The sequence below is a fragment of the Anguilla anguilla genome, chromosome 19 (assembly GCF_013347855.1).
Source record: "Anguilla anguilla isolate fAngAng1 chromosome 19, fAngAng1.pri, whole genome shotgun sequence".
NCBI lineage: Eukaryota > Metazoa > Chordata > Actinopteri > Anguilliformes > Anguillidae > Anguilla > Anguilla anguilla.
In genome coordinates this window covers 9,238,728-9,257,622 of record NC_049219.1, presented here as the reverse complement: position 1 = coordinate 9,257,622, position 18,895 = coordinate 9,238,728, and the positions used below count along the sequence as shown (strand labels likewise).

General features: G+C 59.3%; 1 protein-coding gene across 2 annotated transcripts in view; it reads right to left on the bottom strand.

Moving 5' to 3' along the window:
• itpr2 (inositol 1,4,5-trisphosphate receptor, type 2) overlaps nt 1-18,895 on the bottom strand; it is an 87,089-nt gene that overhangs the window by 49,543 nt on the left and 18,651 nt on the right. For both annotated transcript variants that reach the window (XM_035402253.1, XM_035402254.1), the window contains 6 exons: nt 12,218-12,265; nt 6,504-6,551; nt 3,998-4,170; nt 2,357-2,456; nt 2,028-2,188; nt 1,683-1,824 (listed from right to left, as the gene is read on the bottom strand). In XM_035402253.1, coding sequence (XP_035258144.1) covers nt 1,683-1,824; nt 2,028-2,188; nt 2,357-2,456; nt 3,998-4,170; nt 6,504-6,551; nt 12,218-12,265 — 672 coding nt within the window. The remainder of the gene's footprint in view (nt 1-1,682; nt 1,825-2,027; nt 2,189-2,356; nt 2,457-3,997; nt 4,171-6,503; nt 6,552-12,217; nt 12,266-18,895) is intronic.

Here is an 18,895-nt window from a genome sequence, read left to right as displayed (position 1 = left end):
TGAGTTTTGTAGTCACGTGCAGTGAATGTCACAGAGCAGTTACACAAATGAATCAACAAACATCTGGAGCCAACAAGTGTTGCTTCATTCTCTCCTGCTATCAGGGGTGGAAAAGAGCCAAAAGCTCTGGATGTGCACTTAGGTCAGCTGAGACTGGACTGGACGAGACATTTAGCATTTGAAAACCCTGCATGCAGAGTTTTGCTACGGCACCTAGCATTCGAGCACTGGAGTTCAACATCCCTGTGCCAAGGTGCTCCAAGCAGGACTGAAGTTTGACATCCCAGTGCTAAGATGTCCTAGGCAGGACTGGAGTTTGACCTCCCTGTGCCCTAATGTCCCATGCAATGACAGCTCTCTGTGTAAAAATTTGTAAACGCGCGTCCCAAAGTCAGCACTGAATAAATGCACACGGAGCAAAACGTTGCCTAATCCATCTTTTGATTGTCAAACCAATCAAAGCGTTTTCCCCTCTGGGAAACAGACAGGCTCGCAGCGACCCCAGCGTTCCTGCAACAAACAGAAACTATCCTCGTTTCCCCCCCCCCCCCCCCCCCCCCCCGACGAACCGGCCCTTCCCGTTATAATTCGGCCCAAACGGGCCCCCTTTCCCCCTCGTCTCGAGATCAAGACGTGCCCAAGAACATGACTCGGACCGCAAGGCAGCACAAGCGAGGCAATTTAACATACCACCTCCTGTGAATTTCCTGCGCTGAGAAATGTCAGCCGGGCGCCTAGGCTGCTATTAACACGTTTCCCGGGAGACGGGCAGACATTCTAAGTGCAGACGCAATTTTTAAAAAATAAATAAATTTATAAAACCACTCCAGTGCTTTAAAAAAAGCTTTTGAATGCAAGAAAGGGGGGGGGGGGGGGGGGGTCGTATTAAATATATATACATGAATGTCACAGGTTACATCACTGCCGGGTTTGGACAGGGACACGGACTCGGGCGACACAGGTACGCTGATCGCGACCAGGGACAACGACCCAAAGTACCGGCCATATTTTCATTTCACATTTTTAACAGAAAGGTTCAAATTTACATACCGGTCGAACCTCGACCAAGGACTGATTTTCATGCGTAGAGGCTCTTCAGAAAATATCCCCAAAGGTTCAAAGTAGGCTACAGTGAGCTTTATTTCCTCTACCCCCAACACTTTGACCATCGACATTGAATGAGCAATTATTTTAATCCACCCCTAGAATAAAAAAATACTGCACTTTTTCTATAAGTCAATATTTTTCACCTTATTTGCCACTTTTTCTCTGCTTAGCCAATCATGAAAAGCACTGTTCAAAATAACAAATAAGATAATTGAACACGGCGACCTAATTTCTGATTGGTTGCTTGGCCTGGGAGACAGACCAGGATCCGCTCTCACTTGGGAGAGACTACCGCCAGCTCACGGCCAAAAAAAACAAAAGAATAATATATAAATGTGATTTGGTTCAAAGGTTAAAAATTTGGCGCTAACTGTCCATGAGTAACTGTCTGAGTAGCAGTGAATTTGGACCTTTCTTGATGAACAGGCAACGTCAGGTTCATGTATTTTTACACAGCTGAAGGTATCAGCAACCCCAGAAAGGATAGACACACAAGACACACATTCTGCACCATCCTGTCTCAGCTACACGCGCGCACACACACACACACACACACGAACAGCGGTAGAGCTAACCTGGGCCAGAATGTTCTGCTCCCGCATGAGCTTCTGCCTCTCCCGGTTGGGTTTGCTGATGACCACGGACAGGACCTCCTGCCCGTTGTTCGGGACGTCCGACACGAAGAAGATCAGGTCCTCCAGGAGCTTGGTGACGAATCTGATGGGGGGGCGGGGCGGGGCAGGGCCATAAGAGTGTTAGACACTCTGCACAGTGCGGTGGTGTCTACACGCTTGTACTACTATTTGTAATTGACTGTAATTGGTTGGAAGTTCTCTGGTGCAACTGTATCGTCACACAAAGCAACCAAACACACATGCAACAAATCGAACTATAAACGAAACTGCTATCGCCGCGGTTACCTGCGCTCGTTCTGAGCGATGTTGCCGTACTGCAGCTTCCGCACGGTGGACTCCAGCACCTTGTTGGCGTCGTTGGCGAAGTCCAGGTCCCGCACCTCCGACAGGGGCACGGAGACGATGGCGAAAGCCTCCTTGTCCTCCTTGGTGGGACAGGTCCCGATCTGCGATTAGCATGAAAGAGAAAAAAAACTGAGCACTCCGAAACACTGAACTCGGCCAATCCGTGGAAAGCTCTTCACAAAGTGGGAGGGACAACAAGGTTTGGGGCTTGGCCGTGTTGACTGGTTTGGTGGGTGGGGGTGGGGGAGGGGTTCGGGGGGGGGGGGAACCTTGAGCATGACGGGCCTCTCCTCCTCGGCATCGATGGGGATGTTGGTGCTGGTCACCCAGGTGTTGGTGCAGAGGTGGCGCAGTCGCACGTAGGAGTTCCTGAGAAAGAGGAACGCGTGATGTCATCGCTCATTAGCGTTGCCTGGTGAACCAGTCCTACCACAGCATGGCCTTCATATTAAAAACGGTTCAACAAAACACTTTCTTAGGTCTTCTATCAAATGCGAATTTTCTGTGAACCAAGAGGAATATCAAGGCCTCCATGGGCTATTCCTATGGATCACCACAAGGGGCAGCACTGCCGCACTACTGCTTTGTGTGCGTGTGCGGCTGGCAAAGCACAGAAAGCACTGAGGATGACCATGTCTCATAGCACAATCGCGTACCGTGATTTCAGTTCTAGGTTTCCGTTTCGAATCGGTGGGATTTTCTCCATCGTTACATTACAGGTGAGGCGTTTAGCAGGCACTCTTATCCAGTGTGACTCCACTCTTTGCACCCAATCCATTTATGCAGCTGGATATTCACTGCAGTAATTCAGCTTAAGCTTTCGCTCAAGGGTACAACCGAAGCAGTCTATCGATTTTGCACAGTTTGACTAAACGAGTCTTTTCCCCTCCGAGTCAATCTTTTTTAACAATGTTTGTGAAACATTTAAATGACTCCATTCTACATCCGTTTGGAGGCAGCACGGTGGGGCAGCGGAATGGTGCCTCGCACCGAGTTTGAATTCTCGCCCAATGCATGCTGGGATAGGCTCCAGCCTCCCCACGACCCTGAACCAGGAACAAGCGGCTATAGATAATGGACAGACAGCACATGAATAGTTTCTCTCACACAAACCTTTTCTTCTTGCTTTCCAGTAAGCTCTTAGTATCACCCACAGCCTGCACGAATGTTCATATAAACATTCATATATTCTAATTTTTCACTCAACGGACGTTCCTGGAAGGACTATAATCAGAGTACAACCTGGTGTACAACCTGGAGGTGCCAACACTCCCATCTTGTCATTTCCTCCACCGTCTTTGCAAAAGCACGGGATTACCGCTGAGCCTCACAGCTACCGCAGCTCCTGCCAACCCATTCAGAGTGAGTCACACTGCCCGCCCGCCCCCCCCCGTGCGCTGCCTGACACTGCACCACAGTTTGGCTAAGCTTGTTTACCCCAGCTTTGGAAAGCGGCCAATCGGCTCTCGAGAGAGAGACCTCGAGATGCTCTCGCCGCACCCCGTGCCGACAGCGATTACCGCAGAGGCGGCGGCCCGTGCCAGGAACACACCAGCCAGCTCAGTGGACTGTGTTGAGTGAGGTGTGCAGTGTGCTCAGTGGACTGTGTTGAGTGAGGTGTGCAGTGTGCTCAGTGGACTATGTTGAGTAACTTGAGCCTCCTCTGGCTGTTCAGCCACTTCCTCGCGTCTTGCAACTGGCGCTCGAATATTGAGTGAATGTGATTGGTTTACTGGGGGGTGAGAAATGTGGGCGGGGTTTATCGTGTTGTGCTGGCCAGACATACAGGGAAGAGCTGTGAGCCTGTCCGGTGAGGCTAGCCCAGAGTAGAAGTGGGAGGGGCTAGTCTGATTAAGCAAACATAAGAACAGTGACCAAACCGTTGACAGCGATTGGCCGGGAGAGGTCACCTGGGCACCAGGCAGTCGGCCCTCTGCAGGGTGGTGGCGTCCAGCTCGAACAGGGACGCGATGTCGCTGCCGTGGGGAACGGAGACCAAGGTGTAGGCGATCTTCTCCGGGGCCTGCCGCTTCTTCTTGGGGGCCACCGAGCCTCCGTCTGCCTGGGCGGGGGGGGCCGTCTCCTGGGCGACACAACAGAGGGGTACAAATAAACCCTCCGGTCCGGCAGAGACCGATCCGTTTCGGGTATTTCCCGCCAACTTCTGCTCTTAATAACTGAAGGAGGAAGCATGACGTGACATTTTGGAGGACGTCATGACCTGCTCGCGAGCGGCCGACGGTCCGAAGCTCTCCGCAAGCATAGGGGCGATGCCCGAAATCAGGGGAAGGGGGCGGAACTTTAAAACAGTCGCCCGTTTGAATAAAATGCAGGTGCGGAGACACAAGCCGACCGTCGCTGCGCCGAACGGACGCGGGAGGCTTCACGGGCTGTTTTTGCCGAGCCATCACACGGCAACAGCTCCAAAGCGTTCTTAACCTGAAGGAGGGTGGGAGGGGAGTGAAATTCATTCTCTCTTTCATGCACTGCTCACTCGCCCCCACTGCAAAAAAAAGCCTTTTAACAGGATAAAGGGAGACAGAGCGGACACCCTAAAGAGAAAATATCACCGATGCTCGGCTGAACGCCGTCCCCGTCGATCAATTAAAGAGGAAACGCATAACACGTAAACGCTGAACATTATGATTACAGCGGTTATGAAGATGACTGTCTTTTTTCTATGCAACTGTTCTTCTGCTGCTGCCGGTAACCGCGGCAGCCTTGGCGAGGCCGCTGAATAGCGTTGACGGAGGAGAGGAAAGTTCACTCTGGGGTCACGCGGCGTTCGTGTCTGGCCGCCGCATGCCCGAGCTACGCTCCCCGCTTCCGCGAGGGCTATTAAAATGGGCACACTCTCTCTCTCCCTCCCTCCCTCTCTCTCATGACTCATACTGAGGCTAGGGCAGACAGTGTGGCCCTGCTTACCCTTTCTCTCTCTCTCAGTCGCTCCTCATATAACTCTCTCTTTCTCTCTCTCAGACTCTCCTCATATACCTCTCTTTCTCTCTCTCAGACTCTCCTCATATACCTCTCTCTTTCTCTCTCTCAGACTCTCCTCATATACCTCTCTCTCCAAGTCTGTCCTCCCATACCTCTCTCTCTCTCGCTCCCCCCTCGCTCTCTCTCTGTCTCTCTCCTCTCTCCCTCTCTCTCAACCTCCCTAGCGCTCTCTCTCTACCTCCCTAGCGCTCTCTCTCTCTCTCTACCTCACTCTCCCACCCTTGCACTCCCTCTCTCTCTCATTCCCCCACCTCCCTCTCTCTCACTCTCTCTCTCTGTCTCTCTCTCCATCCCCCTCTCTCTCTCCCTCCCTCCCTCTCTCTGGACTGCTGCGGATGCAGACAGCACGTCCCGCTCTCTCTCCAGGCTCCCCGATGCGCAGACGTTATGTAAGCTTCCTGTCTGCGCTGGGCCTGCAGTAACTGTGCCGGAATACTAATGTACAGAGAGAGAGGGGAGGGGGGGGGAGCGAGGGGGAGAGACAGAGAGAGAGAGATGGAGAGGGAGAGGGGGGGGGGGAGGGAGGGGGAGGGAGAGAGAGGGAGAGATGGAGAGAGTGGCGGGAGGGGGAGGCAGAGAGAAAGAGGAAACAAAAGAGAGCGAGTGAAGAAAATACAAAGGGAGGGAGGAAGAGAGAAAAGTGAGGGAGAGAGAGAAATGAGAAATGAGATAAAGGAAGAGGAAGAGAGGGAAAAAGGGAGAGAGGGAAAAAGCAAAATAAGGAAAAAGGAAGGGAGAGAGGTGGAGAGACAGTGTGGGAAGGGAGAAACAGGGAGGGAGAGAGGAAGAGAGAGATGATGGAAGACTGAGGCAGAGGGATGGAGAGAGGGAGAGAGAGAGAGAAAGAGAGGGCATGCAGAGGCGAGTGGTTATGCAACCCTGGCGCTGGAGGTGTGGGAGGGACCTGTTGGCACGGACACCCCACTTCCACTGCCTCTGGTGACCTCACTTCCACTGCCAGCCAGCCTGAGTGTTATCACACACAGGGACGGACGGAAACACTGCGACATCAACCTTCTTAAAAATGCCTCTCAAATAAGTGTACCTGTAAACTACCAAGTTAAAAATAAATCGAAAACAGGTGTACCTGTAAACTGCAAAGTTATTTTGCAGGTGGCACACAGGAAAAAACCAGAGGGAAGAGGCGAGTATTTTTAAACACATAAACTCAAATTTATTAAACAAATACACATAACATGTATGCATTTGAAACGCTGACCAAAAGCAATCTTAGACAGGATACGCACACACTGACGGGTATTATGAAGACATAAAAGCACATACCATTCGCAACATATCACTCTCCAGCTGACACAATTAGGGTCAGTAAAAAAAACTAATCGACCAATCAGGAAAAGTCACACCCTAGACAGCAGGACAGAGCACATAAATATAAGTGACGGCAGTCAGACTTACTCCAACTTTTGTGTCCCCACTGCCTTCAGCTCGGAAGTCTGGGTTCACCTGCGGACAACAACAGACCTGCGGTCATTCACTCGACACACTCCACTGAGCACCTCACTAAACACAGTCCACTGAGCACACAGCACACAGAGAGGGGCCTTCGCAGCGCACACAGAGAGGGGCCCTCGCAGCGCACACTCAGAGAGGGGCCCTCACAGCGAACACTCAGAGAGGGGCCCTCACAGCGCACACTCAGAGAGGGGCCCTCGCAGCGCACACACAGAGAGGGGCCCTCACAGTGCGCACACAGCACACAGAGAGGGGTCCTCGCAGTGCACACACAGAGAGGGGTCCTCGCAGTGCACACACAGAGTGGGGCCCTCGCAGCGCACACACAGAGTGGGGCCCTCGCAGCGCGCACTCAGAGAGGGGCCCTCGCAGCGCGCACTCAGAGAGGGGCCCTCGCAGCGCGCACTCAGCACACAGAGAAGGGCCCTCGCAGCGCACACACAGAGAGGGGCCCTCGCAGTGCGCACACAGAGAGGGGCCCTCGCAGTGCGCACACTCAGAGAGGGGCCTCGCAGCGCACACTCAGAGAGGGGCCCTCGCAGTGCGCACACAGAGAGGGGCCCTCGCAGCGCACACAGAGAGGGGCCCTCACAGTGCGCACACAGCACACAGAGAGGGGCCCTCGCAGCGCACACTCGGAGAGGGGCCCTCGCAGTGCGCACACAGAGAGGGGCCATCGCAGCACGCACACAGAGAGGGGCCCTCACAGCGCACACTCAGAGAGGGGCCCTCACAGTGCGCACAGAGCACACAGAGAGGGGCCCTCGCAGCGCGCACAGAGAGGGGCCCTCGCAGCGCACACTCAGAGAGGGGCCCTCACAGCGCGCACTCAGAGAGGGGCCCTCACAGTGCGCACAGAGCACACAGAGAGGGGCCCTCACAGAGCACACAGAGAGGGGCCCTCGCAGCGCACACACAGAGAGGGGCCCTCACAGTGCGCACACAGCCCACAGAGAGGGGCCCTCGCAGCGCGCACAGAGAGGGGCCCTCGCAGCGCACACAGAGAGGGGCCCTCACAGTGCGCACACAGAGAGGGGCCCTCGCAGCGCACACTCGGAGAGGGGCCCTCGCAGCGCACACACAGAGAGGGGCCCTCGCAGCGCACACACAGAGAGGGGCCCTCGCAGCGCACACACAGAGAGGGGCCCTCACAGTACGCACACACAGAGAGGGGCCCTCACAGTGCGCACACAGCACACAGAGAGGCCCTCACAGTGCACACACAGAGAGTGAGTGAAGAAAATACAAAGGGAGGGAGGAAGAGAGGGAAAAAAAGAGGGAGAGAGGTGGAGAGACAGAGTGTGGGAAGGGAGAAACAGGGAGGGAGAGAGTAAAAGAGAGATGTTGGGAGGCAGAGGGATGGAGAGAGGGAGAGAGAGAGAAAAAGAAAGGGCATGCAGAGGCGAGTGGTTATGGAACCCTGGCGCTGGAGGTGTGGGAGGGACCTGTTGGCAAGGACACCCCACTTCCACTGCCTCTGGTGACCTCACTTCCACTGCCAGCCAGCCTGAGTGTTATCACACACAGGGACGGACGGAAACACTGCGACATCAACCTTCTTAAAAATGCCTCTCAAATAAGTGTACCTGTAAACTACCAAGTTAAAAATAAATCGAAAACAGGTGTACCTGTAAACTGCAAAGTTATTTTGCAGGTGGCACACAGGAAAAAACCAGAGGGAAGAGGCGAGTATTTTTAAACACATAAACTCAAATTTATTAAACAAATACACATCACATGTATGCATTTGAAACGCTGACCAAAAGCAATCTTAGACAGGATACGCACAGACTGACGGGTATTATGAAGACATAAAAGCACATACCACTCTCATATCACTCTCCAGCAGACACAATTAGGCGCACTGTGAGGGGCCCTCGCAGCGCACACTCAGAGAGGGGCCCTCACAGTGCGCACACAGCACACAGAGAGGGGCCCTCGCAGCGCGCACTCAGAGAGGGGCCCTCACAGTGCGCACACTCAGAGAGGGGCCCTCACAGTGCGCACACAGCACACAGAGAGGGGCCCTCGCAGCGCGCACACAGCACACAGAGAGGGGCCCTCGCAGCGCACACTCAGAGAGGGGCCCTCGCAGTGCGCACACAGCACACAGAGAGGGGCCCTCACAGTGCGCACACAGCACACAGAGAGAGGCCCTCGCAGCGCACACTCAGAGAGGGGCCCTCACAGTGCGCACACAGCACACAGAGAGGGGCCCTCGCAGCGCGCACACAGAGAGGGGCCCTCGCAGCGCACACTCAGAGAGGGGCCCTCACAGTGCGCACACAGCACACAGAGAGGGGCCCTCACAGCGCACACTCAGAGAGGGGCCCTCACAGCGCGCACACAGCACTCAGAGAGGGGCCCTCGCAGCGCCCACACAGAGAGGGGCCCTCAAAGCGCGCACTCAGCACACAGAGAAGGGCCCTCGCAGCGCACACTCAGAGAGGGGCCCTCGCAGGGCGTACACAGAGAGGGGCCCTCGCAGCGCGCACTCAGAGAGGGGCCCTCACAGTGCGCACTCAGAGAGGGGCCCTCGCAGTGCACAGACAGAGTGGGGCCATCGCAGCGCACACACAGAGAGGGGCCCTCAGAGTGCGCACACAGCACACAGAGAGGGGCCTCGCAGCGCGCACTCAGAGAGGGGCCCTCGCAGCGAGCACACAGAGAGGGGCCCTCACAGTGCGCACACAGCACTCAAAGAGGGGCCCTCACAGTGCGCACACAGCACACAGAGAGGGGCCCTCGCAGCGCGCACTCAGAGAGGGGCCCTCACAGTGCGCACTCAGAGAGGGACCCTCACAGTGCGCAAACAGCACACAGAGAGGGGCCTCGCAGCGCGCACTCAGAGAGGGGCCCTCACAGTGCGCACACAGCACACAGAGAGGGGCCCTCACAGTGCGCACACAGCACACAGAGAGGGGCCCTCACAGCGCGCACACAGAGAGGGGCCCTCGCAGCGCACACTCAGAGAGGGGCCCTCACAGTGCGCACACAGAGAGGGGCCTCGCAGGGCGCACACAGAGAGGGGCCCTCACAGTGCGCACACTCAGAGAGGGGCCCTCGCAGCGCACACAGAGAGGGGCCCTCGCAGCGCACACTCAGAGAGGGGCCCTCACAGTGCGCACACAGAGAGGGGCCATCGCAGCACGCACACAGAGAGGGGCCCTCACAGCGCACACTCAGAGAGGGGCCCTCACAGTGCGCACACAGCACACAGAGAGGGGCCCTCACGGCGCACACACAGAGGGGCCCTCGCAGTGCGCACACTCAGAGAGGGGCCCTCGCAGCGCACACTCAGAGAGGGGCCCTCGCAGCGCACACTCAGAGAGGGGCCCTCGCAGCGCACACTCAGAGAGGGGCCCTCGCAGGGAGTACACAGAGAGGGGCCCTCACAGCGCACACACAGAGAGGGGCCCTCGCAGTGCGCGCACAGCACACAGAGAGAGGCCCTCGCAGCGCGCACTCAGAGAGGGGCCTCGCAGCGCGCACTCAGAGAGGGGCCCTCACAGCGCGCACTCAGCACACAGAGAAGGGCCCTCGCAGCGCACACTCAGAGAGGGGCCCTCGCAGCGCGCACTCAGCACACAGAGAAGGGCCCTCGCAGCGCACACTCAGAGAGGGGCCCTCGCAGCGCGCACTCAGAGAGGGGCCCTCGCAGCGCGCACTCAGCACACAGAGAAGGGCCCTCGCAGCGCACACTCAGAGAGGGGCCCTCACAGTGCGCACACAGCACACAGAGAGGGGCCCTCGCAGCGCGCACTCAGAGAGGGGCCCTCGCAGCGCGCACTCAGAGAGGGGCCCTCGCAGCGCGCACTCAGCACACAGAGAAGGGCCCTCGCAGCGCACACTCAGAGAGGGGCCCTCGCAGCGCGCACTCAGAGAGGGGCCCTCGCAGCGCGCACTCAGCACACAGAGAAGGGCCCTCGCAGCGCACACTCAGAGAGGGGCCCTCACAGTGCGCACACAGCACACAGAGAGGGGCCTCGCAGCGCACACACAGAGAGGGGCCCTCGCAGCGCACACTCAGAGAGGGGCCCTCGCAGCGCACACTCAGAGAGGGGCCCTCGCAGCGCACACTCAGAGAGGGGCCCTCGCAGCGCGCACACAGCACACACAGAGGGGCCCTCGCAGTGCACACACAGAGTGGGGCCCTCACAGTGCGCACACAACACACAGAGAGGGGCCCTCACAGTGCAAACTCAGAGAGTGGCCCTCGCAGTGCACACACAGAGAGGGGCCCTCACAGTACGCACACTCAGAGAGGGGCCCTCGCAGCGCGCACACAGAGAGGGGCCCTCGCAGCGCGCACACAGAGAGGGGCCCTCACAGTGCGCACACAGCACACAGAGAGGGGCCCTCGCAGCGCACACTCGGAGAGGGGCCCTCACAGTGCGCACACAGAGAGGGGCCCTCGCAGCGCACACAGAGAGGGGCCCTCACAGCGCACACAGAGAGGGGCCCTCACAGTGCGCACACAGAGAGGGGCCATCGCAGCACGCACACAGAGAGGGGCCCTCGCAGCGCACACTCAGAGAGGGGCCCTCACAGTGCGCACACAGCACACAGAGAGGGGCCCTCGCAGCGCACACACAGAGAGGGGCCCTCACAGTGCGCACACAGCACACAGAGAGGGGCCTCGCAGTGCACACACAGAGAGGGGCCCTCGCAGCGCACACTCAGAGAGGGGCCCTCGCAGCGCGCACACAGCACACACAGAGGGGCCCTCACAGTGCACACACAGAGTGGGGCCCTCATAGTGCGCACACAGCACACAGAGAGGGGCCCTCACAGTGCGCACACAGCACACAGAGAGGGGCCTCGCAGTGCACACACAGAGAGGGGCCCTCGCAGCGCACACACAGAGAGGGGCCCTCGCAGCGCACACACAGCACACAGAGAGGCCCTCACAGTGCACACACAGAGAGTGAGTGAAGAAAATACAAAGGGAGGGAGGAAGAGAGGGAAAAAAAGAGGGAGAGAGGTGGAGAGACAGAGTGTGGGAAGGGAGAAACAGGGAGGGAGAGAGTAAAAGAGAGAGATGTTGGGAGGCAGAGGGATGGAGAGAGGGAGAGAGAGAGAAAAAGAAAGGGCATGCAGAGGCGAGTGGTTATGGAACCCTGGCGCTGGAGGTGTGGGAGGGACCTGTTGGCAAGGACACCCCACTTCCACTGCCTCTGGTGACCTCACTTCCACTGCCAGCCAGCCTGAGTGTTATCACACACAGGGACGGACGGAAACACTGCGACATCAACCTTCTTAAAAATGCCTCTCAAATAAGTGTACCTGTAAACTACCAAGTTAAAAATAAATCGAAAACAGGTGTACCTGTAAACTGCAAAGTTATTTTGCAGGTGGCACACAGGAAAAAACCAGAGGGAAGAGGCGAGTATTTTTAAACACATAAACCCAAATTTATTAAACAAATACACATCACATGTATGCATTTGAAACGCTGACCAAAAGCAATCTTAGACAGGATACGCACACACTGACGGGTATTATGAAGACATAAAAGCACATACCATTCGCAACATATCACTCTCCAGCTGACACAATTAGGGTCAGTAAAAAAAACTAATCGACCAATCAGGAAAAGTCACACCCTAGACAGCAGGACAGAGCACATAAATATAAGTGACGGCAGTCAGACTTACTCCAACTTTTGTGTCCCCACTGCCTTCAGCTCGGAAGTCTGGGTTCACCTGCGGACAACAACAGACCTGCGGTCATTCACTCGACACACTCCACTGAGCACCTCACTAAACACAGTCCACTGAGCACACAGCACACAGAGAGGGGCCTCCGCAGCGCACACAGAGAGGGGCCCTCGCAGCGCACACTCAGAGAGGGGCCCTCACAGCGCACACTCAGAGAGGGGCCCTCGCAGCGCACACACAGAGAGGGGCCCTCACAGTGCGCACACAGCACACAGAGAGGGGTCCTCGCAGTGCACACATAGAGTGGGGCCCTCGCAGCGCACACACAGAGTGGGGCCCTCGCAGGGCGTACACAGAGAGGGGCCCTCGCAGCGCGCACTCAGAGAGGGGCCCTCGCAGCGCACACTCAGAGAGGGGCCCTCACAGCGCACACTCAGAGAGGGGCCCTCACAGCGCACACTCAGAGAGGGGCCCTCGCAGCGCACACACAGAGAGGGGCCCTCACAGTGCGCACACAGCACACAGAGAGGGGTCCTCGCAGTGCACACACAGAGTGGGGCCCTCGCAGCGCACACACAGAGTGGGGCCCTCGCAGGGCGTACACAGAGAGGGGACCTCGCAGCGCGCACTCAGAGAGGGGCCCTCGCAGCGCGCACTCAGAGAGGGGCCCTCACAGTGCGCACTCAGCACACAGAGAAGGGCCCTGGCAGCGCACACACAGAGAGGGGCCCTCGCAGTGCGCACACGCAGAGAGGGGCCCTCGCAGTGCGCACACAGAGAGGGGCCCTCGCAGCGCACAAAGAGAGGGGCCCTCACAGTGCGCACACAGCACACAGAAAGGGGCCCTCGCAGCGCACACTCGGAGAGGGGCCCTCGCAGTGCGCACACAGAGAGGGGCCCTCGCAGTGCGCACACAGAGAGGGGCCATCGCAGCACGCACACAGAGAGGGGCCCTCACAGCGCACACTCAGAGAGGGGCCCTCACAGTGCGCACACAGCACACAGAGAGGGGCCCTCGCAGCGCACACACAGAGAGGGGCCCTCACAGTGCGCACACAGCCCACAGAGAGAGGCCCTCGCAGGGCGCACACAGAGAGGGGCCCTCACAGTGCGCACACAGCCCACAGAGAGAGGCCCTCGCAGGGCGCACTCAGAGAGGGGCCCTCGCAGCGCACACAGAGAGGGGCCCTCACAGTGCGCACACAGAGAGGGGCCCTCGCAGCGCACACAGAGAGGGGCCCTCGCAGCGCGCACACAGAGAGGGGCCCTCGCAGTGCGCACACAGAGAGGGGCCCTCACAGTGCGCACACAGAGAGGGGCCCTCGCAGCGCACACTCGGAGAGGGGCCCTCGCAGTGCGCACACAAAGAGGGGCCATCGCAGCACGCACACAGAGAGGGGCCCTCACAGCGCACACTCAGAGAGGGGCCCTCGCAGCGCACACAGAGAGGGGCCCTCGCAGCGCACACTCAGAGAGGGGCCCTCACAGTGCGCACACAGCACACAGAGAGGGGCCTCGCAGCGCGCACTCAGAGAGGGGCCCTCACAGTGCGCACACTCAGAGAGGGGCCCTCACAGTGCGCACACAGCACACAGAGAGGGGCCTCGCAGCGCGCACTCAGAGAGGGGCCCTCGCAGCGCACACACAGAGAGGGGCCTCGCAGCGCGCACTCAGAGAGGGGCCCTCACAGTGCGCACACTCAGAGAGGGGCCCTCACAGTGCGCACACAGCACACAGAGAGGGGCCTCGCAGCGCGCACTCAGAGAGGGGCCCTCGCAGCGCACACTCAGAGAGGGGCCCTCACAGTGCGCACACAGCACACAGAGAGGGGCCTCGCAGCGCGCACTCAGAGAGGGGCCCTCGCAGCGCGCACTCAGAGAGGGGCCCTCGCAGCGCACACACAGAGAGGGGCCCTCGCAGCGCGCACACAGAGAGGGGCCCTCGCAGCGCGCACTCAGAGAGGGGCCCTCGCAGCACGCACACAGAGAGGGGCCCTCGCAGCGCGCACACAGCACACAGAGAAGGGCCCTCGCAGCGCACACTCAGAGAGGGGCCCTCACAGTGCGCACACAGCACACAGAGAGGGGCCCTCGCAGCGCACACTCAGAGAGGGGCCCTCGCAGCGCGCACACAGCACACACAGAGGGGCCCTCACAGTGCACACACAGAGTGGGGCCCTCACAGTGCGCACACAGCACACACAGAGGGGCCCTCACAGTGCACACACAGAGTGGGGCCCTCACAGTGCGCACACAGCACACAGAGAGGGGCCTCGCAGTGCACACACAGAGGGGCCCTCGCAGTACGCACACTCAGAGAGGGGCCCTCACAGTGCGCACACAGCACACAGAGAGGCCCTCACAGTGCACACACAGAGAGTGAGTGAAGAAATTACAAAGGGAGGGAGGAAGAGAGGGAAAAAAGAGGGAGAGAGGTGGAGAGACAGAGTGTGGGAAGGGAGAAACAGGGAGGGAGAGAGTAAAAGAGAGATGTTGGGAGGCAGAGGGATGGAGAGAGGGAGAGAGAGAGAAAAAGAAAGGGCATGCAGAGGCGAGTGGTTATGGAACCCTGGCGCTGGAGGTGTGGGAGGGACCTGTTGGCAAGGACACCCCACTTCCACTGCCTCTGGTGACCTCACTTCCACTGCCAGCCAGCCTGAGTGTTATCACACACAGGGACGGACGGAAACACTGCGACATCAACCTTCTTAAAAATGCCTCTCAAATAAGTGTACCTGTAAACTACCAAGTTAAAAATAAATCGAAAACAGGTGTACCTGTAAACTGCAAAGTTATTTTGCAGGTGGCACACAGGAAAAAACCAGAGGGAAGAGGCGAGTATTTTTAAACACATAAACTCAAATTTATTAAACAAATACACATCACATGTATGCATTTGAAACGCTGACCAAAAGCAATCTTAGACAGGATACGCACAGACTGACGGGTATTATGAAGACATAAAAGCACATACCACTCTCATATCACTCTCCAGCAGACACAATTAGGCGCACTGTGAGGGGCCCTCGCAGCGCACACTCAGAGAGGGGCCCTCACAGTGCGCACACAGCACACAGAGAGGGGCCCTCGCAGCGCGCACTCAGAGAGGGGCCCTCACAGTGCGCACACTCAGGGAGGGGCCCTCACAGTGCGCACACAGCACACAGAGAGGGGCCCTCGCAGCGCGCACACAGCACACAGAGAGGGGCCCTCGCAGCGCACACTCAGAGAGGGGCCCTCGCAGTGCGCACACAGCACACAGAGAGGGGCCCTCACAGTGCGCACACAGCACACAGAGAGAGGCCCTCGCAGCGCACACTCAGAGAGGGGCCCTCACAGTGCGCACACAGCACACAGAGAGGGGCCCTCGCAGCGCGCACACAGCACACAGAGAGGGGCCCTCGCAGTGCGCACACAGCACACAGAGAGGGGCCATCACAGTGCGCACACAGCACAAAGAGAGGGGCCCTCGCAGCGCGCACTCAGAGAGGGGCCCTCACAGTGCGCACACTCAGAGAGGGGCCCTCACAGTGCGCACACAGCACACAGAGAGGGGCCCTCGCAGCGCGCACACAGAGAGGGGCCCTCGCAGCGCACACTCAGAGAGGGGCCCTCGCAGCGCACACTCAGAGAGGGGCCCTCACAGTGCGCACACAGCACACAGAGAGGGGCCCTCACAGCGCACACTCAGAGAGGGGCCCTCACAGTGCGCACACAGCACACAGAGAGAGGCCCTCGCAGCGCACACTCAGAGAGGGGCCCTCACAGTGCGCACACAGCACACAGAGAGGGGCCCTCGCAGCGCGCACACAGAGAGGGGCCCTCGCAGCGCACACTCAGAGAGGGGCCCTCACAGTGCGCACACAGCACACAGAGAGGGGCCCTCACAGCGCACACTCAGAGAGGGGCCCTCACAGCGCGCACACAGCACTCAGAGAGGGGCCCTCGCAGCGCCCACACAGAGAGGGGCCCTCAAAGCGCGCACTCAGCACACAGAGAAGGGCCCTCGCAGCGCACACTCAGAGAGGGGCCCTCGCAGGGCGTACACAGAGAGGGGCCCTCGCAGCGCGCACTCAGAGAGGGGCCCTCACAGTGCGCACTCAGCACACAGAGAGGGGCCCTCGCAGCGCACACTCAGAGAGGGGACCTCGCAGCGCACACACAGCACACACAGAGGGGCCCTCGCAGTGCACACACAGAGTGGGGCCCTCGCAGCGAGCACACAGAGAGGGGCCCTCACAGTGCGCACACAGCACTCAAAGAGGGGCCCTCACAGTGCGCACACAGCACACAGAGAGGGGCCCTCGCAGCGCGCACTCAGAGAGGGGCCCTCACAGTGCGCAAACAGCACACAGAGAGGGGCCTCGCAGCGCGCACTCAGAGGGGCCCTCACAGTGCGCACACAGCACACAGAGAGGGGCCCTCACAGTGCGCACACAGCACACAGAGAGGGGCCCTCACAGCGCGCACACAGAGAGGGGCCCTCGCAGCGCACACTCAGAGAGGGGCCCTCACAGTGCGCACACAGCACACAGAGAGGGGCCCTCATAGTGCGCACACAGAGAGGGGCCTCGCAGGGCGCACACAGAGAGGGGCCCTCACAGTGCGCACACTCAGAGAGGGGCCCTCGCAGCGCACACAGAGAGGGGCCCTCGCAGCGCACACTCAGAGAGGGGCCCTCACAGTGCGCACACAGAGAGGGGCCATCGCAGCACGCACACAGAGAGGGGCCCTCACAGCGCACACTCAGAGAGGGGCCCTCACAGTGCGCACACAGCACACAGAGAGGGGCCCTCGCAGCGCACACACAAAGAGGGGCCCTCACAGTGCGCACACAGCACACAGAGAGGGGCCCTCGCAGCGCACACACAGAGAGGGGCCCTCACAGTGCGCACACAGCACACAGAGAGGGGCCCTCACGGCGCACACACAGAGGGGCCCTCGCAGTGCGCACACTCAGAGAGGGGCCCTCGCAGCGCACACTCAGAGAGGGGCCCTCGCAGCGCACACTCAGAGAGGGGCCCTCGCAGGGAGTACACAGAGAGGGGCCCTCACAGCGCACACACAGAGAGGGGCCCTCGCAGTGCGCGCACAGCACACAGAGAGAGGCCCTCGCAGCGCACACTCAGAGAGGGGCCCTCGTAGCGCGCACTCAGAGAGGGGCCCTCACAGTGCGCACTCAGCACACAGAGAAGGGCCCTCGCAGCGCACACTCAGAGAGGGGCCCTCACAGTGCGCACACAGCACACAGAGAGGGGCCTCGCAGTGCACACACAGAGAGGGGCCCTCGCAGCGCACACTCAGAGAGGGGCCCTCGCAGCGCACACTCAGAGAGGGGCCCTCGCAGTGCGCACACAGCACACACAGAGGGGCCCTCGCAGTGCACACACAGAGTGGGGCCCTCACAGTGCGCACACAACACACAGAGAGGGGCCCTCACAGTGCAAACTCAGAGAGTGGCCCTCGCAGTGCACACACAGAGAGGGGCCCTCACAGTACGCACACTCAGAGAGGGGCCCTCGCAGCGCGCACACAGAGAGGGGCCCTCGCAGCGCGCACACAGAGGGGCCCTCACAGTGCGCACACAGCACACAGAGAGGGGCCCTCGCAGCGCACACAGAGAGGGGCCCTCACAGCGCACACAGAGAGGGGCCCTCACAGTGCGCACACAGAGAGGGGCCATCGCAGCACGCACACAGAGAGGGGCCCTCGCAGCACACACTCAGAGAGGGGCCCTCACAGTGCGCACACAGCACACAGAGAGGGGCCCTCGCAGCGCACACACAGAGAGGGGCCCTCACAGTGCGCACACAGGACACAGAAAGGGGCCCTCACGGCGCACACACAGAGGGGCCCTCGCAGCGCACACTCAGAGAGGGGCCCTCACAGTGCGCACACAGCACACAGAGAGGGGCCCTCGCAGCGCACACACAGAGAGGGGCCCTCACAGTGCGCACACAGCACACAGAGAGGGGCCTCGCAGTGCACACACAGAGAGGGGCCCTCGCAGCGCACACTCAGAGAGGGGCCCTCGCAGCGCGCACACAGCACACACAGAGGGGCCCTCACAGTGCACACACAGAGTGGGGCCCTCATAGTGCGCACACAGCACACAGAGAGGGGCCCTCACAGTGCGCACACAGCACACAGAGAGGGGCCTCGCAGTGCACACACAGAGAGGGGCCCTCGCAGCGCACACACAGAGAGGGGCCCTCGCAGCGCACACACAGCACACAGAGAGGCCCTCACAGTGCACACACAGAGAGTGAGTGAAGAAAATACAAAGGGAGGGAGGAAGAGAGGGAAAAAAAGAGGGAGAGAGGTGGAGAGACAGAGTGTGGGAAGGGAGAAACAGGGAGGGAGAGAGTAAAAGAGAGAGATGTTGGGAGGCAGAGGGATGGAGAGAGGGAGAGAGAGAGAAAAAGAAAGGGCATGCAGAGGCGAGTGGTTATGGAACCCTGGCGCTGGAGGTGTGGGAGGGACCTGTTGGCAAGGACACCCCACTTCCACTGCCTCTGGTGACCTCACTTCCACTGCCAGCCAGCCTGAGTGTTATCACACACAGGGACGGACGGAAACACTGCGACATCAACCTTCTTAAAAATGCCTCTCAAATAAGTGTACCTGTAAACTACCAAGTTAAAAATAAATCGAAAACAGGTGTACCTGTAAACTG